At 39.1% G+C, this 21,579-nt stretch overlaps 1 protein-coding gene across 3 annotated transcripts in view; it reads left to right on the forward strand.

Moving 5' to 3' along the window:
- The window catches only part of KNTC1 (kinetochore associated 1), a 72,718-nt gene extending 51,174 nt beyond the window's left edge, over positions 1–21,544 (forward strand). The window contains exons 44-64 of one of the 3 annotated variants that reach the window (XM_054006198.1): positions 105–315; positions 913–1,002; positions 1,368–1,539; positions 1,952–2,010; positions 2,167–2,383; positions 4,223–4,296; positions 5,542–5,752; positions 5,851–5,960; positions 6,682–6,728; positions 7,486–7,564; positions 8,310–8,428; positions 9,043–9,178; positions 9,923–10,018; positions 10,887–10,943; positions 11,530–11,584; positions 11,679–11,742; positions 14,713–14,842; positions 15,851–15,940; positions 17,142–17,287; positions 19,179–19,269; positions 19,603–21,544. In XM_054006198.1, coding sequence (XP_053862173.1) covers positions 105–315; positions 913–1,002; positions 1,368–1,539; positions 1,952–2,010; positions 2,167–2,383; positions 4,223–4,296; positions 5,542–5,752; positions 5,851–5,960; positions 6,682–6,728; positions 7,486–7,564; positions 8,310–8,428; positions 9,043–9,178; positions 9,923–10,018; positions 10,887–10,943; positions 11,530–11,584; positions 11,679–11,742; positions 14,713–14,842; positions 15,851–15,940; positions 17,142–17,287; positions 19,179–19,269; positions 19,603–19,626 — 2,278 coding nt within the window. In that variant the 3' untranslated portion in view covers positions 19,627–21,544. The other 2 variants (XM_054006197.1, XR_008442498.1) reach the window with 2 other exon arrangements.
- Positions 21,545–21,579: the final 35 nt, after the last annotated feature.

Consider the following 21,579-nt stretch of genomic DNA (forward strand, 5'->3'; position numbering starts at 1 on the left):
GTAAAATGCAGTATGAGTAATTCTGGCTGTTGTGAATTTATTCATAATGAAATCCACACCCTAATCATATTGATTTAAAATGAAAACATTTTCTCCCTTTTCAGAACTTTCATGTTGGACAGTGATGCAGCACTGCAGCTTTGCATTGAAACACTCCTTCTCCAGAGTGCTAATGCAAATCAAGTTGAAGGAGACTCTGCAGGGGATACTGTGAAGCAGCCTCATTCCACACTACTGGCCAAATCAGTAAAAATAATTCCTTTACTGAAAAGCACAAAAGACCTGGTCATTAGTCTCAGTGGAATACTGCACAAGGTAAAACAGTTACAAAGCATGCATGTCACTTCAAACACTACTTTCATAGCTATCCTCTCACGCTGATGAATGTGGCTATCATTTATTAGATAGCTATAAAGGAATCTTAAGAACTACATTTAGATCTTTGTTACTACTGTTAATGTTTTGTTAGTTTAATTAAGAAAATACTACAGGAGACAATGTGTTAGTCAGTTTCCTCTTTCTTTTTTTTTCTCTCTCTCCCCCCCTTTTCCCTATTGATTGAAAATAAAACAAAAAAAAACCTAGAAATTCTTCAAAAGTTTCAATTAAAAATATACATCTACTTGAGTGTAACCTGGGAGCTTACTCTCGCCTCTTCTTTCTGTTTGTTCATTACTGACATAATTTGGCCTCTCTGGAATGCCATGACCACTTTGTGAGGTTTTGAGATTATGGTATGAGTAGTGATCTAATTTTCCAGAATGAAAGTAATAAATGCCAGAAGTAAATAAGAAGGTGCTTTGAAGCACTCGGGTTCTTCATCATTATGCCTATTTAGTTGAAAATAAAATTTGAAAAACCATGAAGATTGAATTTGAATCCGTTCTTTCCTTGTTTTGTTTCTTGGAACAGCTTGATCCATATGACTATGAAACTATAGAAAATGTACTGAGAGTGATACAAAGAGCTGATGAAAATAGCACAAGTATCCAGCTTAACCAGGTACAATTAAAAATAAGCAACTGTTACTTTCTTTACAGCCTCTAGCTCAGTCTTTGTTTATTTGTATAGTTTTAAACTAATTCAAACATAGATTCTTGCATTACTCCATTTGCCTAATTCTACTGGCATCAGTTGGAGTTGCATGTTTGTACAGAGGGCAAAATGGATGCAATTAAATAGTGAAGTGTAGCTGTTTCTCAGCAAAGGCTCACAAGACAGGGAAAAAACACTATAGCTATACAGGAATCCTGGCAAAAAAATATACCCAAAACTTGTGGGCAGATGTTGATTGGTTTTTTACTTCAGAAAAATAAGTATTTATGTAACTTTTCTTCCTGTTTTTTTTTTTTTTCTTCTTCTTCTAGGCTTTGAGCTTATTGAAACACCTGGAATCCTATAAAAGAACTTCCCCTCCTGTGGATCTGGAACACCAATATATTTTAGAGCATGTGATTTCCCTGTCTCCAGCTGCTCAAACCAGACTGCCTTTTCATTTGATATTCTTTAGAACCACACAGTGTTTCTGGAGTATTATATGTACGATCAGTATTCTAGCTATCTATGTATATATTGTACTCAGTGTGCTATCTGAAAGCCTCACAGATGTACAATCTTTAATGTATTTATCCTTCCAACACTCCTAGGAAGCACTGTTGCCCACATTTTACAGAGGGGGAAGCTGTGGCACAGAGAAACTAGGGGTAATTTGATTGTTGTGGAGCTATGACAATTTATACCAACGGAGGACCTGCCCACAAGTGACCTATCCAAGGTTACACGGGGAGTGTATAAAGGAGGATGGAATTTACACCCTAATCAGAGAACCATCCTTCGTCTCATCAATAGATTCCTACATTTAGCAAAAAACTTAAATTACTTCATTTCTTAGGGGGAAATTATATTGGGACAGGGTGACTTTTTGTAGATCATTGTCTGATTTTTCTTACAGCTGCAGAGCTTACTGAGGAGTCCTTCCCATCTCTTCTCTTGATTTCCAAACTAATGAAGGTACGGCTGTGCTTCTGTCTAGGGGGATTTTTATTTCAGAATCATTCATTCTTTTCCTGGGAGAAAAATGCATTTTTTTTCTTTTGAGTGTTGTTGGCCTCACTGTATACATGTCAGACTTAATCAAATTTTAACCTGCACCCGATACTCTTCTAGGTTTCACTGGATACCCTATACATGTCTGCAGCCAGGCATGTCTTTGAAAAAAAATTGAAGCCAAAAGTATTTGAACTGACAAAAGCTGGATGTTCATCAGTGATTAACAAGGAAACTACTAAAACTGTGCAAACCATTCAATCCTACCTGCTATCTATAGTTAATCCAGAATGGGCTGTAGCTATTGCTCACAAGATTGCACAAGAACTTCCAACAGGTATGGTGTGCATGTGTTTGGGGTTTTTTTTGTTTTGGGTTTGATGGGGTGGGGGTGGGGGGGCATGGGGGAGTGAGATGGGCAACTTTCTAGTTTTGCTTCTAACATCATCTGTGTAGCATTTTTGGAGACTAACCTACATCTAGCCTCCCCAAATAATTTGCCATTTTTGTTCCTAAACCTAGTTTGGGCAAAATGGAAAGATGCCAGTTGCTGAATATAGGTGGAGATGATGTTTTACATGTTGTTTATTTGTTAATAAACATTTATGTTGTCATGCCATAACTTTGCATGCACTTCAACGGTTTTGTTTGTTTTTTAACCGTGTTTCAAACCCGTCAGAATGTGATGACCCCACTGAATGAAGTAGGTCCAGCTCCCCTCTGCCAGAGCAGGTGCCCCCATTTGGTCAATTGAGAGGGCAGGCAACACCTGGTGGTTGTAAAGAATCAGGGAGAGATCCAATGAGGGGAAGTCCCTGAAGGAAGTCAGGAGAGGGAGTCCGAGTGAGTCAGTGCTGACTGGTTCAGACAAAAAGGGTTGATTGCTACCAGGAGACTGAAAGGTACTGGAAGGAAGTAGAAAATGTTTCCTGGGGGAAAGGCTGAAGTCAGGAGAGCAGCAAGAGGGATTTGTTGGCTGGCACCCCCAAGCTGGAGAGCCAGGGGAGCAGTGGAGGAGCCTACCTGCTGACCTCTGTTGGAGAGCTGCTCCCAGAGGACCCATGAGAAGGCCAGAGGAGTGAGGGATGCTCTTCTGGTAAAGATGATCTCCCAGCAGAGAGCCTAAGGGGGTTCTTGCAGGGAGGAGCAGGGTTGTGTTTCATTTGGAAGGGCTAGGATGGCTGTCCTGAAAGTGGGAAGGAAGTGAATGGACAAGGCCACCTAGGTGTGGCAGAAGTCACCAGGGTTCCACAAAGATGCTTCCCAGAAAGGATGTTGTGAGGGTTCCCCCTGGGAAGAGCAGGAGTATACTCCAGCTGGAAGGCCTGGGGTGGCTGTCTTGGTATAAGCATGGGAGAAGACTTACGGAGTTAAGGGCTGTGGTGGAGAGTTGGGGTGTGGTGAGAGACACCAGGGTTGTGTGTGTTATGTACTGTTCAGAATATGCTGGGGGATGATTAGGGAGAGCAGAGACTGCTAGGAATGAGCAGAGTCCTGGGATCTGGCACTGAGCCTCCAGTTAGAAAGGGCTGGGAGTAGTCTGCTAAGGAGAGACCCTGAACAAGCAGGGGAATGACAGCTCTCCAGGCAGAAAAGTCTAGGAATAGGAAGAGGAACATTTGTAGAGAAGAAAGGGACAAGGGTTACACAAATCACTGAGAGTCTTCTTTGTGTTCTGATATTTTGAAGTCAAGACTGAGGTGAAGTGGCAAAGGCAGAAGTGGGAAGCAAAGTGAAAAGTTACATTTTGGGAAGAGTTAGAGACTTATCTTGCTATTAAATTTCTGTTAGGTTAGGGTTGTTCATAGGATTTAAACAAGTATAAGGCTAAAAGCTAAAGTTACTTACCAGAGTAATTTCAAGTCATAGTTTTTTAGAGTCTTGAAAGTAAATATTCCAGCAGCCCTAAAATGTTAAACCAATGAACTTGCTTCTCATTTATGTTTTAGCTATACATGTAAGATAATTTTCCATCTTTTCTTGCTAAGGAAAACTGACTGAAAACTTGATCAAGAGAACCTTAACAGTTAGCTTGTAAACATTTTCTTAATATTCTAAACTAGATGCTTTTGAACCCCAAGAGAAGGGACCAAAACATTTTAAACAGGTTACTCTATGTACCGTAGAAGGGATTTATGAAAACATATTTATTATTCTTTACTGTTTTCTTTTTAAGGGCCTGACCAGATTCAGGCACTGAAATTCTGTCTCTATTTAGCTGAGAAATGGCTAACGAATACTACAACCAAGGTAATGACACCAGAGCCACAGGACATACCTGAGTATATAGAGATGATGATTTTTATGTTTTTTGTTTTGTTGTAATTTGGGTTATAAAGTGTGCATCATATCAAACCACCAAAGACTTTTTTCATTCAAATAAAAAAAAAAAAACTACAGTATAAAGAATAAAACCCTTTTTATATAAAGTGCACCAATGGAAAGTGACTGACTGGAAAAAATGGCATCTACTACAGAATTACTCTCTCTGTCCAATTGTCATTTATCTGTTATTTCTTAACAAATATGGGTTATGGGTTGTTTTTTTGTCTGTTTGGGGGGGAGGGCAAGGGGAGATTCTCATACTTTCCTATTTAACTGCATGTCCTTTGATTAATTTGGTTCCAATTACAGAACCTTTAGTGCTGATAGATTCTTTCTATCATGCACATCTCTAACTCGACTCTCAGATTCCAGGCTGAATTTCCGGGCTGGCAGTTGGGGACAGAGGAGGGAGGGGGAAACTTGCTGTGGAGTCACTGAGACAATGAACATAAAACATCACAGTGAGATTTTTCGGAGATTCAAATTAGATTAGAGCCACTCTTAAATTGAAGGTTTATTATGCTTGCTAGGCTTATAGCTGAACCCAAGTTTTCTTCAGCTTTATCCAAACTCTTTCCCATAAGGTTTCTTACCTACTATTACACAGTAATAGTCTACTATTATCTATTATTTACTCTTACATAGGGATAGCTCAGTGGTTTGAGCATTGGCCTGCTCAAAAGATTGAATTTGTTGTGAGGGGTTGTGAGTTCAATCCTTGAGGGGGCCACTTAAGGATCTGGGGCAAAATCAGCACTTGGTCCTGCTAGTGAAGGCCGGGGGCTGGACTTGATGACCTTTCAAGGTCCCTTCCAGTTCTAGGAGATATGTCTAAATAAATTAAATTAATGGAGATAGCCTATCACTTTTGCTGGCTTTTCCACAGTGCTCATTATTGTCCAAGGACATTGGCAATGAATAATACCATTAAAATCCTTAAACTACTGTTACATCCCTAGCAGCTGCTCCAGAGAGCTGTCTCTCTGCTTGGCACATAAAGGTCTAGAAACTCAGAAGGAAATACTACAAAAGCAATAGGCTTTACACACTAGTTAAATGTTCAACTGTTACATCAGACTGAATGTTATAGTGAATAGTCAACATTGTTTTTCAAGCTTCTAAATGGAAGGAAGTTTTAGATTTGTTACAAATGTCACTATTTTGATCAAGGATGAATCGCATGAAAAAGCTGAAGTATTGCTGAAGAAGTTACGCATGCAGTATCAGAGATCAGCCACAGAAACTGTGCTAATAACCCACAAATTAAGCACTGCAGAGCATCTGAAACTTACTGGAAAGCCAGCAAATCTTATTGCTTTACTGTATGAGCACAGCAGCATAAACCAAAGGATTCAAAATCCAACCAACAGAGATTATCCAGGTTAGGAAACTTTCTCTAGTAAATTTCTGAGGGGCAAAATGGATTTACAAATGAATCTTGCTGAGGATTTTTAAAATAAATTTGCATTTTCTATGTAGATATTCATGCAGCAGCTAACGAAATAGCTGAAATTAACAACTTGGATATGAACAAAATCTGGGATAAATTGCTTGAAAAATGGCTGTGTCCAAATATACCAACAGATGAAGTAAGTAGGGAATGAGCTTTATATTTTATAGAAAACGATTATTCTCAGCACTTCACAAACCAGGGTTGTGAGCATTGAGAAGAGAGAGCTGTGCAATGTATCTAAAACAGACTTCAGGCCAACTTCATTTCCATATCTTTTTTAGGTCTTTCCAATCTATTATGCCTGATAACAATTTGAAATGGCTTTCCTTGTACTCTGTATAGAGATCAGGACCCTCATTCTCTGGTCTGGTTTTTAGTTCTCTTTAGTGCGGATCCCAAGAAAGGTAGGGAATAGTAAAGATGGCTTTACACATCCTTGAGCCAGCTTGGGGGCAGTTCAGCTCCCAGTGAAAGTTAGAGCAGTGTTGGGGTTGATTGTCCAATACTCTGTACTGCATGTCCATCCCAAGCAAATGGATGGACAAGGAGAAGAAATGGGAAACCCTTAGCTTCAACATTCCTTGTCCCCAGAACACCAGCCAGCAAAGTGAAGAGTAATTAGCACTTAATGAAAGGATAGCATATATATTGGAGCAACAAGGTGTAGAGCAGAATAGGAATTGTGACAGAGGCAAAAACTTATTTCCAGTGCCCCTTCTGGGGTGGCACAGCTATGCACAGCCCCTTACACAGGATTTGAATAAAGGCTCAATCTAGCCCTGGAATGATTTTTTCCCCTTCAAAACCTGCAAGTTCAAATCATTCCATAACTACTTTTATCCACTTCTGCTTTATAGAAAACTCAAAGCTTTGGTGATGTACAGGAAGATGAAGAACTCGGGAGGTATATTTGTCTTATGATATATAGTCAGTTTTTGTTAACTTAAGTTTTAATGATTTTTGGCTTCCCAGCAGATAAAACAAAATACCGTAGCCCCTAATCAGGCAAAACTCCCATTGGCTATAATGGGACACTGGCTTAGGCAAGGAATGTAGTATTGGGCCCACAGTACCGTTGTGTTTTTAAACATGATCCTGCTGCCCTGCCAAACATCCAGGTGGATGCTGTAAATTAATTGATAACGTGCGGAAATGGGCTGTACGTTGGATTTGGCTGAACAGATGGCACTTTCATATAGTTACGTCATTACAAGTTACAGGAGCTAGATTGTTGCCTCTTTAAAACCTGCTCAAAACTAGTTTGTAAGACTACCACATAGTGCAAAATCAGAATGGGCAGTCATTGTTCTCTAAACACCAGGGAAATGGAAAAGCACTATGTTGCACATCTTGTATTATCCCATCTGTATTTTCTCTGAACCGTAAGGCTTGAATCTTCAAATACTTATTCCCTCAGGTAGTCTCATTCGTAATGAAACTACATGTGAGATTAAGCACTATGCATGGAAGTAAGGGTTTCCATGACTGGGCCCACAGCTTTGTCGTCATGTATGCTGTAGGCCATATCCATAATCTAGGGTTAATCCAAATCTCATATTGGTAGTAAAATATATTTGTCTGGAATAAAATGAATATGCTGTATTATAATGCAAAGTCTATGCAATGCTGTACTTTTATTAAAAACAAATGATATTTTTCAGAGTTATATATCTACTTCAACCACGCCCAATGGATTACAGCTCAAGAATGCTTTTTGCAATTACAACATCTGCCACATCTGTAAGTTTAGAGACTACTTTAAAAAAAACACAACAGTGATTTCCCATCTTTATTATACTTTAATAAATCTGTTTTAAAGGAATTGGTGTTAAATATGAGGCTTTGTAACTTGCTTTGGCATATGAACATAAATTATTCAGTTTTATACTTAATCATTTTTCTCTTTTGGTGTGAAATCCTGACTTCATTGAAGTAAATGGGAGTTTTGCCACTAACTTAATTCGTGGCGAGGAGTTCACTCTTGAACTCCAGGACTTTGAACTATTGCTGATTGATCTTGCCTTTGGGTGGTATCAGGACTAACTTTAAGAGCACTTGATTAGGTAGCTTTATAGTGCACTAAGCTATTGGCTCACGTTTTCTTAGGGGGGGAGGGGAACGCCAACCCAACAGTTAAAACAACTGTGGTTCCCTCTCCACTTTACAAGAACCAGCAGTCCATGCAAATTTAAAAAAACCAACCCAATACAACAGGCCATAACTATTTCATCTCTACTGTAACATTCTAAAAGCCTGGAAAATCAGGTGGGCCCAGCAGTGTGCCTTGAAGTTCAACAAATAGTTTAACTGGACAACAAATTCTTATAGGTTGAAAGGAAACCTGTCCAAGTTAATCTGCACAACATTTGTGCTAAACAGAGCCCGTGAATGTTAGACTGAATATGTAAGTTATTAAAAAGAATCCTGTTTTGTTACTGTTCAGCCAATAGGTGTACTTTACCAATAACCATCTTTTCTCTTTCAGCCTATTGGTGTAAACCAGTTGACATTTGCCCAGAGAAGCAGAGCTCTTAAGTGTCTGATCTACTTAGCAGATGCAGATACGGTTGAATCCCTGTTTAAGAAACCCATTGAGAAAGTAAAGTAAGCTGAATATTTTTCTGTATTAGAAATTATTCCAATGAAATCCAACTATGCGTCCATAAACCTCTTTGAGAGAGAGAGAGAGAGAGAGAGCGAGAATGGCAAAGTCTCTCCCTTTTATCATGTTCTTTCTTCCCTCTTGGCTTTGCCTCTTCCCCCCCCCCCCCCCCCTTCAGAGTCAGGGAGTCTCTCGAGGGAGTCACCCCCCTTCCTTTGGTCAAACAGATTCTTTTGTTGCTGCCTAGGCCAGCGTCCTTTGTTCCTGTGAAGCATGAAATTATAACTTATAACATTACTGTAACAACCATGCTCAGTGCATCATGAGCCTTCCGAAGACACCTAACATGACAAACTTTGCATTGGATACCACACAGTCCTTTTATAAAGGTGAACCTGGGGGTGTAGGGTGTTCTCATTGTGCAGTATCTGGTTAATTACTACAAAAATGTTGTGTCCAATAAACTTTCTTTCATAAGACTATAGTTGATATTGGTATTGTCTCTTCTTTTTTTAACCAGTAGTGCATTAAATTTAGTTTTATCCTAACCGATAAGGACTACATGGATTATAAAACAGCTGTCACTATAAGTATCACAACTCTTCTGTTTTTGCAGGTATTTTCTACGATGCTTCATTTATCTGGCAGAGTTGGAAACAATGAACATTCCATACACCTATGAATCCTTTCACAGGAGTCCTAAAGAAGGAATGATTAAGGGACTGTGGAAAAACCATAGCCACGAACCCAGGGTAAGATTAAGAAGAGAGAGTAAATTTGATGGTGTATATGTGTGAATAATTATATTATACATTTTTGTGTGTGTGCTTGCCTACATACTGTGTATTTTGTATATTTTTAGGCTTTAGTTGCCTGCTGATTATTTTTCAAGGCCTTTTTAAAAAATTACATAATTTCACAGTGTAAAAATCTATTCTATTTTAATGGTACAAATATCAAAGGATGAGAGGTGTATACCTTTTGAGCAATTGTTAGTTATCTGACTATGCTACATTGGCAGTGGAGCCTTGGCTATACCCTGTTACATACTTCATTTCGAATTTTTTGTTTTACATCCAGTGATTTGTTGCGTTAAAATATCCAGTGCTTCATTTATAACTTTAAAAAGTTGAGTTAAGGAATAACTGAGGAGAAGACAGAGGCAAGTTTCTGCGGAGAAATTATTACATGTGCAGAAAGGACACTATCCTACTGAGGAAAGTTTCAATGACAACACTTCTGTTTTTTATACCCATAAGATGGAAATGGTCAGATCTTCAGCAGAGGGGCATAGTTCAAAATATGGAAATAAGAGAGCAAATGGGGTAATGGAAGAAACACCAACACATCAAATAAAATGTGGGGATTTTTAAACATGCTAACATCCTGCTTGTGTATCTAAACCAACTTTGGGAATATATCATCTAGAAAACTACAGAGGATTCTAAGATAATGTAATTTAATGAAATAATTCAGTTTGTCTTGTTTTGCTTTAGGCTGCCAGACTGGTGACTGAACTTAGTTTAGAATATAAAGTGTATGATCCTCAACTCTGGAGTGGCTTACTGCAGAAACTACTTGGTTTCAATATGGTAAGGAACTTTTAAGTAATATTTGAAACATACTGTTCCATAAGGACATTAAGAGATGCTACATTGGGGCAACTGTGTTTGCAAGCAAATGCAAAACAAACACACACTAGGCACATCAGCCTCTGATTGCTAAACAGTGAAATTAAAATGCATGTTATACAAACTTACTGGGCTCATGTAGGGAACAGTTGACGTGCTGCAAGCTGGGGTATAAATTTACACACTAACATGCTGCACACTAACTTTCCATGTGGACCCTGCTACTGTGCTCTAAAAGTTCCCTAGTGGTGTTTGATGTATGCTTATTTCAAATTGGAATACATCAGAGTGCACTAAGGAACTTTTTAGTGCACAGTGGCGGGGGCAACACAGCTAGCTAGCATGTAGCATGCTGTAGATTTACATCTCAGCATGCCACACAGTCTGTCATTGTGGGTTATTGCTGTCTTATCTGTGACTGATTATTTTTTTGTGCTGTTGGTAATGAGAATTTCTAAAACTTCAAGGGGTTTTGTATTTGTTTTTTAATTTATTGTGTGAAAACTTGAGCAGAACCATTCAAGATCTACATCATGAATTTTGGAAAATGACTCCTTTCAAAGTTAGTTGTAAGAGTGTATTTTGTTACACCACCAGATACAGACATATAATTGATAAAATGTTACATTCAACTTATTGAGATGCAGGATACATTGATAACATTCTTAATTTTGTAATACAAAATATTAATGTTTGCTTGGGTTGTCCAATTTAGGAACTGCAAATTCACAATTTAATATCAAGAGCATAAGTATAATTTAATCCTGTAGGTTCTTGTATAAATCTACAAAATACTAAGACATTTTGTAATGGAATAATTGTTTTTCAGATTCATTATCTCAGGAAAGTTTTGATCGCAATTACTGGGGTTCCTTCATTATGGCAGGTATATAAATCTCTTAGGAATTTGCTCTGTGCCTCAGTTCCTCATCTAAAATGGTATACTTTCCTTTTTGTAAACAGTTTTGTCATCTGTTGATGGAAAGTGCTAGACACAAGTACTCCATAATAAATGGTACCAAATTTTATTGCAATTAGATGTAACTGTTGTTTTCTACTGTAGTGTAAGATTGTGTCATTGCTTCCTTTATTAGACCCTTATTTTGAGGGATTTGTAAATTGGTGGTAACATTATTTTGTCTAGGTCAATCCTGCAAAGTCAGGAGTCTGGTAAAGACTAACTAGGAGGTCTGAGATTTATTTAGTGTCTGATGCCATTGCCTCTGGGAGCCAGGGAGTTTAAAAAGAAAAATATAGGGCTTAGACACTACCCGCAGAAGGCAGACATCCAAGAACCCAATGTTCAAAATCTTACAGCTTAAATTCTAGAATATAGACTATAATAATGGATATTACCTTAGTCGAAAGTTGAGTTGTTTAAAAAAATGAATTTGATAGTTTCCAAAATTCTATATTGTGCTGGCTTGTGAATGTTATGGGTGTTGTTTTAAAAATATATTTACTTTCAATAGATTCCTAACTTTAGCCGAGCTTGGAGAAGTGTAATTCTGGCACCATTTCTTGCAGGTAGGTTTATCCTTAGCTCTCTTTCATGGTTGTGTAATAATTTGGCAGGACTGTATTTTAGTTTGTCAATATCTCCTTTCTTTTTTTTCCTCAGCTTCTTGTCCACCAAGTCCTAAGCAGTTAGAGGCATGCTGTGAATGTTTTGTTGTTCTACTGAAGTAAGTAAATGTTACATCCTGCATTTGGTTGGAAGATTGGAGGTGGGAAAAACTGTGCGAGAGATTCTCACCCCTCCTCCAACCCTTTGCACCTGGTAAAAGGCTGAATCGGTGTAAAGAAACTCTAAAACCCCTGGATCTGACTGGGGGAAATCCCTGTGGTGCAGAAACTAAGACAGCCCCCTTCTCTGCAGGTTTTTAGGGGGCAAGGCCCAGGACATAGTGCTATAGATTCTTGGCAGCACTGCTGTCCATAGGCAGCCAGGAACAGGTACCAAAAGTTAGACAGCCACTCACAGCATCTAAATTATACCAGGGCCTGCTCCAGCCCCTGGAGAAGCCCAGTGTCTGGACAATCCGAAGGTCACTTATAGCCACTTCGCCACCCTGTCCCTTCCACTGGGCTGTGAGTTCTGTGCTGCCTTTAGAGGCGCATCACAGAATCTCACTCTAAAAGTGCAATTAATCATAAAAAATGTTTACAGAGCATGAAGTGAAACTTCCCAGACCATTAGTTTATAGCACAAGAAAAATGTTAAATAGAAAAATCATGTTGATTTATATTCTTATAGAGAATAAACATGACATTTTAAAGTATTAGCACTAATAATCAAACACAGACGTATATACACAAAGTTAATCTATCCAAAATCGAGTTGTGTATGCGTAAATGGTTTGTTCTCCCTCATCTGTATCCGTCTACATTCTAATGAAGTCCTACAATTTTGCCACAGCTAGTTGTAGAAATTCTTGTGGCGACTTAAACAAAATAGTACCTAGCTCTTTTTAAAAGCACTATGTTTATTTATGGAAGTGTGCTTGCTTATGCTCAGTAGTAATTCTGTCTTGCATTTGTAACTACTAACTTGGCAGAAGATACAATAGCACAGTGGTTCTCAATTTTATTTTATCCCGGGACCCCTAAAATTAAATAGACAAACCTGCAGATCCACAACTCCTCCCTCATTAATTTGTTTCTTTCACGTTACTTTAATAGTTATCACAAATATTACTGTAGAGAAATTATTTGAACAGATCAACAAAAAACACAGCAAATTAAAATACTGACAGCTTACCTGATACTAATGATAAATTACAGCATTGCTAGGTGATATATAGAAGTATTTAGGGGGTGCTGGAGGCATGACACTACATACCCCCACACACGTTGCTTCTGGTAGGGACCAATCCATTCACAGACCTCCTTGATTTTACTTGTGGGCCCCTAAGGGTCTGCAAACCACTGCAATAGCAATATTTACAATAAATATTGGTGTGACTGCAATAGCAGCACAAAAGAGAGGATATTCAAGCCATGGTTCTAACTTAGAGCACTGGTATATGTAGTTATACTATATATTAGAACAATATTCTAGGCAGAGCTGATATTGCTGCTTAATTTGCACTTAAGGTTGCTTGACACTTCCCATTGTCAGATCCTATTTTCATTTGCCTTAACTCTGCCAAACTTTAACCATTTAGGCTGAAATTTCCCATGCTGGGTGTATGCCTTAAAGGCTCAGCCAAAATGGTTCAGCTATTTCTGAGAGTATGAGTAGGGGAAAATGCATTGTTTTGCCCATGTTCAAACATTTTTAAAATGCTCTAGTGCTTCCATGCTTTGGTGCTGGGACTTCAAATTAGCAGGAAAGCAGTCATCCTAGCATCAGGTATGTGCCTTTTGCCCTCTCTGCAAACATCTGTCCAGATTTGCTCATGTTATAATCCCTGGAAAAAATCCTAGTTCGTACAAACTCATATTTGTTTGGCAGTTAAATTCTGTAAAGATTCTATCTGCACTGAGCATGCTTCAGACCAGAGGTGCTAGAGCTCAGCAGGACTTTTTTTCCCCAACAATTGCTCCTCCCAGCTGCCGGAGCACCTGACCTGAGAGCAGGAAGACTCTCCTGTGCTCTGCCACTTTTCTGGTGCTAAGGCATTGTGGAGGAGGAGAAAGAAGCAGCCACACTGGAATGCAGAGGGGTGAGAAATGGTGGGGGTGGAAGGGCCTATAACAACTAGAATACACTGCTTTGTAGAATCTGGAATTGAATGCAGAAGTCCTCAGTCTCCACGTTCCCCTGCTGTCAGCAAATAGCTGTGAAATCCACTGGCAAAATGTTTCATCCCCACTTAGTGAGTGGTCCACATAAAGAATATCAGCCTACTGCTTTTACTAGTTACTTCCACTAGCTCATGTGGTACTGTGCCATGGAACTAATGTTCTGACTTCTACTGATGACCCTTGTTGGGGGTCAGAATAGCGTCACATGATAGCATTGATTTGGGGGGAGGGGGTTGTGGGGTTTTTATCCATTACACGTGAACTATGTTTGAATTTGCAACCTTAGTGTTCTTTTAACAGTTTTTAAAAATGCAATCTTATATAATGTCTGGGGGTCAATGTATACAATAAATATTGGTGTGACTGCATTTTTAATTATGTGGATTAGTATTTGAGAGATACAAGCAAAAAGTGACATAAGGAAGGGGAGGGGAAGGTGTGTTTGGCTTTTCCCCCCCTTGCAGACATCGTTTTTAAAAAAGCATTTTTACCTGACAGAGAGCTGATGTATTACATACATCTGCAGTTTTGGTAACTTCCCTAATTTGCCCCCATTAATTTCTGAATTTGCAGCATGTTATTGATCTGATAATACCTGACTTAAGTAGCAGATGCTTTTTAACAACCTATTTCTGTTAATTCACTGGAGAAATGGGGGGTAGCGGGGCACATTAGCATGGACTGTGTGCTCCCTTCCTCTGGTTGTATGGGGTTCATCAGAGCTGAGTGAGACAACAAATATTTATTAAATGCAGTTGTTAATTGCCAATATAAAAATACCCTTTTTAAGCAACTAGTGAATAATGTAGGTATAAAACCATGCAACCTGGAATTAATATAAACTTTCTCTCAAAAATCTGAAGAAAAGGATAAGTATATTAATTAAGACACCTCCCCATCTGAAGGTGTCCTGTTCTAGCTGATCTAGATATAATTGGAATTGCAAGGCAATATGCACAGTTGGACCTTACAGCTTTTGCTCTGGGATGCTTGCTGCTGATTCCCCAGACTGAGAAGAGAGAGCAACAGATTCAGGTAAGCAGTGGTTTACATTTCTATGCACCTGGGCTGGAAAAAAAGCTCACAAAAGAAGGGCATGGAGCTTATTGCTCATGGGAAATGCATATTAATCGGCTTCTTCCATCAATACTGAGAATTTACATTAACCAAAACTAAATGTTAAATTTCAACACCTGCTTAAGGTGAACAGAATGTGAAGAAAAGTAACCTATGTGCAGAAGCAATTAAAATTGATGCTACTGTGATAATGTTCAGTGTGATTATCATGGGACTAGTCCCATGTAAGCTATAAAATAGTGCTGTGAAGCCTTAGTTAAAACAAATTTGTTTGCCCTAATTTTTAAAACTTGTAATCTGCCTAATAGTTTAGTTAGTTTCCTTAATATGAGACACGTGACACCTTTGCCTCTCTTTAGAATGAACATTTGATGTGAGCATCTCACATGTTGTGACCCACACCTTTTCTTTGCATTAAAGCTGTGTCCCAGCTGCCAATTTGTATCTTCACTATTCCCTTTCCTTTCTCTCAGCATTTTCTCCTATGGAGTAAAGGAGGAGTGAAAGCTTCATGGGGCCCTCCATGCTGCTCCTACAACTACCAAGATAGCATTGGCAGTACTAATACACACATTTTTAATTTATTCATATGGCACAATATTAATTTGTGAATACATCTACAAGCCACCCAAGGTTTAGTTTGTCTACATTTTAGAAATGCTTGTCTGTTTTTAGTTTCACACATTTTTACATTGTATTTGTATTTCTTTATGCAATATTTTTTCTTTTTTTTCTTTTGTGGAGAGAGAAATTCCTTGGCTCCGTTTCCCACAATGGAGTAAATCCAAACTGTTGACCACAAGTGTATAATAATTTCTGCTATAGAACATGTTGCAGGAGTTAATCAAAACAAAAGCTTTTAAGCAAATAGTATGTACTGAAACCAAACAATTTCTCATTTGTTCCCCTGAGAATTTTTAGACTATAAAAATTCTGCATGTTTAACGTCAAACTAATTTTTCCAAGGGTTTCCTATCTTCATGTAACCCAGAGACTGTCCTACAGCAAGTAGATGAACACATGGACACTGGTGAGGTAGCAGGCTTTGCATCACAGGTAAATAAACTAATGTAATCTCCTTATTCATAGACTTTAAGAGGAGAAGGGGCCATTAGACCATCTAGTCTGACCTGTGTATCTTAGGCTATTAACTTTCACCCAGTTACTCCTATGTTGAACCCAAAAATGTGTCTGGCTAAAGCCTATTTTCTAGAAAGATATCCAATCTTGATTTTGAAGACAGCAAGAGATGGAGAATCCCATCACTTCCACTGGGAGTTTGTTCCAGTGGTTAGTCACTCTATTAAACTTGTGCCCCATTTCTAGGTTGAATTTGTCTGGCTTCAGCTTCTAGCCATTGGTTTCTGTTATGCCTTTCTCTGCTAGATTAAAGAACCCTTTAGTACCCAGTATTCTTACCTTGTGAAGGGATTTATACACTAATCAAGTCATCTCAATTTTTCTTTGATAAACTAACCAGACTAAGCTCTTTAACGCTCACCGTAAGGCATTTTCTCCAGCCCTGGAATCATTTTTGCAGTTCTTCTGCGCCCTGTCCAATTGTTTCTGTTTTATTTAAGAAGTAAACACCAGAACCTTATGCATTATTCCAGAAGCGGTCACACCAATGCCATACAGAAAGATCACCTCCCTACTTATTTCTCCCTCATTTAAACATCCAAGGATTGTACCAACCCTTTTTGCTTGATTAATAAGATGGTGACAAAGAAAAACACAAGTTTGATGCACAGAAGGGCACTGTTAGTACACTTTGTTCGTTACCAAAATAAGTCAGTAGTAGTTGTAAGGAAATAAATTTTTGCAGTCTGTTAATTATTCTGTAATTGACTCACTGATGACTGTGATTACACAATGCTGTTCTGTAGCACACTCCATGTATGGAGGCCAGCATTGTTTGAAGAATAGCTAACTGTCAGATCAGTAGTATGGTACTAACTAAACACAGCAAGTCTCTAACCAAACAAAACTGCTAAGAACAGCTCTATACTGTTTTTTTTCTGGCTCTGTCTGACTCACTGTGGGTGAGTTTACTTAACTTCCCTATCTGAGAGACAAGAATATTTAATCCTCAAATCATCCTACCTTCTTTATAAGAGAGCTTATATTTTCAAAGTGCTGTAAAAACATTAAGTGGGAAAAAGCTAGTAAGATAGACCCTTGACAAACAAATAAGAGCTCAGTATAGGAAAATTAATTTAATTGTATCTAAAATATTTAACTCTTCTGCCACTTTCAGATTAGGTGTTTAATTCTGGACAACATCATAAACGAGAAACAATATGAAGGATTTTTGAAAACAAAATACTTCCCATTATTGAAGCTACAGGTGATGAACACTCACAGAGTGAAAGAATTAGTGGATTACCTTGTCAGCAAGAGCTGGTAGGTTAACAAGGTGTAGTATGGTGGTGCACTGTAGATAAAATTAGAAAAAAACTCCTATGGAAGTTAGAATCGTACAGTATTTACTGTAACGTTTTTGTTTACTAGGATTCTAGTGACTTACCAGCACACCATATCCAAGAGTTTTACAAGCACAGACAATTAAATGTTTTTTCTTTAAGGTGACTAAGAAATCCTCCATGCTCCCTGGCACTCTACTTACAGTGCTGGGGGCATTGTCTGAAAGTAATGGATCACTGATTTGGTAAAGTTATTTGTACCAAACGTCAGGAGTTGGCATTTTGCTCCTTGACTCAATAAGACTTGGACATGTGTTCTATTGAGATGGAAAGAGTAAGCTTACTGAAAGTTCCACAGAAACAGCCTATTGAGCTGACTGGTCACATGGGACTGGCTCTCTAGGGGTTTTTTTATGGAATTTAGCCGCGGTAAACAAATATTTACTCTCCCAGATGAGCAACTGTACGCGCCACAGTGTTTTGTGATCACAAATGGGTGAGGCTGCGTGTCTGTCATAGATTCCGTGACTTTCTGTGACCTCCACAGCGGCTGGCTCCGGGGCTGCCCAAGCAGCTCAGGCAGCCCCAGGGCCAGCCGCACCGGCCGCTGCTGGGCCAGTCTCAGGCCACCATGGACCCGCCCTCTCAGCAGCAGTTTAGGTGTGGGAGGGAGCTCAGGGCTGGGGCAGAGGGTTATGGTGTGGGGCAGCACTTACCTCAGGGGGGCTTCCTGGAAGTGACAGGCATGTCCCTGCAGCTCCTAAGTGGAGGAGCCAGGGGGCTATGCACCCTGCCCCTGCCTACAGCCACCACCCCAGCAGTCAATGTGAGCTGCGGAGCTGGGGCTCGTGGCAGGGGGCAGCACATCAAGCCCCCCCCACACACACACGGCCTTCCCTCCCCCTAGGAGCTGCAGAGACATGCCGGCTGCTTCCAGGGAGCTGTCCGGAGCCAGGTAGGGAGCTTACTAGCCCCACCAATCCTCCTCTCTCCCCCAGCACCAGCAGGGGTCCCAGCCCACCATCCCAGGGCCCAAGTTTCAGTTAGGGCTATATAGTACAAGTCATGGACAGGTCACGGGTTGTGAATTTTTGTTTTTTGCCTGTGACTTGTCCATGACTTTTACTAAAAATACCCATGACTAAAATTTAGCCTTACACATGGATAGAAATCCACTGTAAGTCTAAACTCCTGCTATAGGATATAGCAGGTGTTGGCTTTTTGTAAATAACTAGGTTTTAGGGAGACCTTTTTCCCTTCCAGGATTATCTACTGAAAAGGGGTAGAGAAAAATAGTCAAAACTCCTGTTAGGCCTTCAAGGAAGTGGTGGCCAACCCGTGGCTCCGGAGCCACATGCAGCTCCTTGTACAGGCACCGACTCTGGGGCTGGAGCTACAGGCACCAACTTTCCAATGTGCCAGAAGGTGCTCACTGCTCAACCCCTGGCTCTGCCACAGTCCCTGCCCCCATTCCTCTGAGCCTGTTATTCCCTCCCACCACCACCCCTCCCCAAGCCTCCTGCACACCACAAAACAGCTGATCAGGAGGAAGGGGGAGGCGCTGATTGGCGGGGCTGCTGGTGGGGTGGGAGGCGCTGGGGGTGGGGAGCTGATGGGGGGGAGGGGCTGGTGACATTACTGTAGCTCTTTGGCAATGTACAGTGGTAAATTCTGGGTCCTTCTCAGGCTCAGGTTGGCCACCCCTGCTTTAGGGAATTGGAAAAGAAGAGAAATCACAAAAACTTTGTTTATATGCATTGTTTTATAGTTAAATGCACATTGTCTAAATTCTCTGCATTGTAGAGTATTATGGAAATTGAGGGAGATTAGTTTTGTCAGCTGTGAAACAAACTTTATTTTGTCCTTTACAGCATGGATGATGCAGCAGCCCTAATAGTAGAATATCAGAAACGATGTGGAAATCCCATTCTGGCAGATAGATCATCTTGTGATATTTTGAAGGTAAAAGGCTTTAGTTATCCGACTTATCTTGGTTTAAAGAGAAAATACTGAAACCTAAGACATTCATTCAGACTAAAGAACAAAATGCTCTTAGACCAGTTAAAGACTCTCTCCTATATTAGTTATTTTTCTATTTTAGTATCATTTCATGGTAGAATTCTAAGTTTCAAATATGCAAATAAAATCTATGCAATATTTCTTATATAAAAAGGGAACTTTATGCCTATTTCAATGCTCCTATCCCATTTTCCTATAAACTTATCCTTTTGTAATACTTCTATTCCTATAAAAAGTTACTAAGCTCTTGTGTGTTCCTCTTTTCTTCCCCTCCAGATGTTTCTGAGTGGACCAGAGTAGACTTCTGGAAACAGCTATCCCTAGGAGCATGTAACTTGATCTATATCCCTTCTCTTCCAGGGGCAAGATTGTTTCAAACTGTATTGGTCACATGCATTGTGTTTAAAGGGGAACTAAGCTGAAACCTCCTAAGTACCCTTGCAACAAAAGTTACCATTCAAATTTTTTTTTATTGCTCCTGGCTAAGGGACATTCACATTAGTTTAAGTGTGCTGTCCATGTGAAAGAGTTAAAGGCTTCCCTTACATTGTATGACCTCTTTCTTCTCTTCCACTTCCCCCTCCCAGACAACTTGGTTTAATCTCAGCACTTCAATACTGAAATAATTAAGTGAGAATTTTAAACTTCACTTCCTTTCAAGAGTTGTATGAAGTCATTGCTGTGGCTTTCTAATTTCTCCTCAATGTCAGGCTTTTTTGCTGTTTTTTTACAACCTTTCCTAGTCTCAAATCCTATTAAGATGAAATTCACTTTGTAAGCTGTGTGATAAGGATTTCTAAACAAGATTGTAAATGTTAGTGTATCTTATGTAAAATATTTTGTAGACTTGGTTTTCATTCAAGGATGGGCACAAATAAAACAGACAAGCTCAAATTTTGAACTTAACTTAGAAAATATTAATGTTTGTAATGTAAACTAACTAAAACATTCTCCCCAGACTTTCTATACATGCTACTTGAATAGGGTAAGTTGATACTGATTTCAGTGAAATTAAGATGTTAGATAACTTCTCTAAAACCAACTGTGTGTATAAACAAACAATTTAACTGCCATTGTTTTATTATGACACTGTTCTTTCTTTGAGACAAAAGTATATGGATGAATTCCTCCAAAGACAACTGAGTACCTTCCTAAAACTGAGTGGAAACATGCCAATAAACTGAGCACACTTAAAATAGATACAACCAACCTGGGCCCTTATATCTTTAAGACCCATGTATATATTCTAGTAATATCATACTAACAAAAGTAATAACCAGATGGCCGTTTAATTAATCTACCAATAGTTCTGTTTTTTAGCTGTCAGCTAATGCAGACTGAATAACACAGTTAAACAGATAAGGGACTAAGTTGAATAAGTGTTATACCAGCTGAGTGAGGAGAAAGAAATTAGAAAAAGCTTTGTGCTTGTGTCATACTAAGTTGTCTAACAAATTGAGTTATAAGAAGATACACCTCCAATCCTACAATAAATACTCTCAGCATTTGAAAGGAGAATCACACTCTTTCGTGGAAAAGCAGTTTCTTGTAAAAACAGTGAGCTATTCTAGTGTAGCAAGCCACTCTCAGAATGCAGAGAAAAAGATGCTTGCTGTTCTTTATGAAACAAACATCAATAATACTCTGCAAGAAACGCTGCTATGGCTCCCTTTCTTAGTGGGATAATTAGTACAAAATGGCAGGCATGAGCAACAGAAGCTACCCTACTATGTGGAGCTTGGGTTGAGTAGTTTCAGCTGAGAATAGGAAATCCACAAGTCCTAGTATTTCAAAATCAATTTTTGGGGTCTAAATAAATGAACTATGGTCTTCAACTTTCTAAAGATGAGCAAGTCAAGTGAAACTAAACTATCTAAACTCTTGTATACAGACAGGACCACTTCTATATAACCTCAGTTTAACATTTTATCTTGATTTATTTTTTCCTTTAAATCTGGAGTAAGTAAGGCAAACCTAATCAAATGGTCATTGGTTAAACTGGAACAAGTAATTGAAGACTGTTTGTGTATGCTCCAAAACTGGTCATGCAGTGCTTTAGAACTACTTTGATTTCATAGAGAAGTTGTACTTTAAGTAACAGAACCTTAAACATTAGTTTTATCCAGGTAATTTCAGGAACAGTATTAAATCATTTTACTCTTGCTCTTGGCTTAGACACTAATCTGAGTGAGAAATATTAAATATGGTTTAAAACAAACATGTTATGGCTCACTTCTTAAGGTTTGTTCACAC

The sequence above is a fragment of the Malaclemys terrapin genome, chromosome 16, assembly GCF_027887155.1.
Source record: "Malaclemys terrapin pileata isolate rMalTer1 chromosome 16, rMalTer1.hap1, whole genome shotgun sequence".
Taxonomy (NCBI): domain Eukaryota; kingdom Metazoa; phylum Chordata; order Testudines; family Emydidae; genus Malaclemys; species Malaclemys terrapin.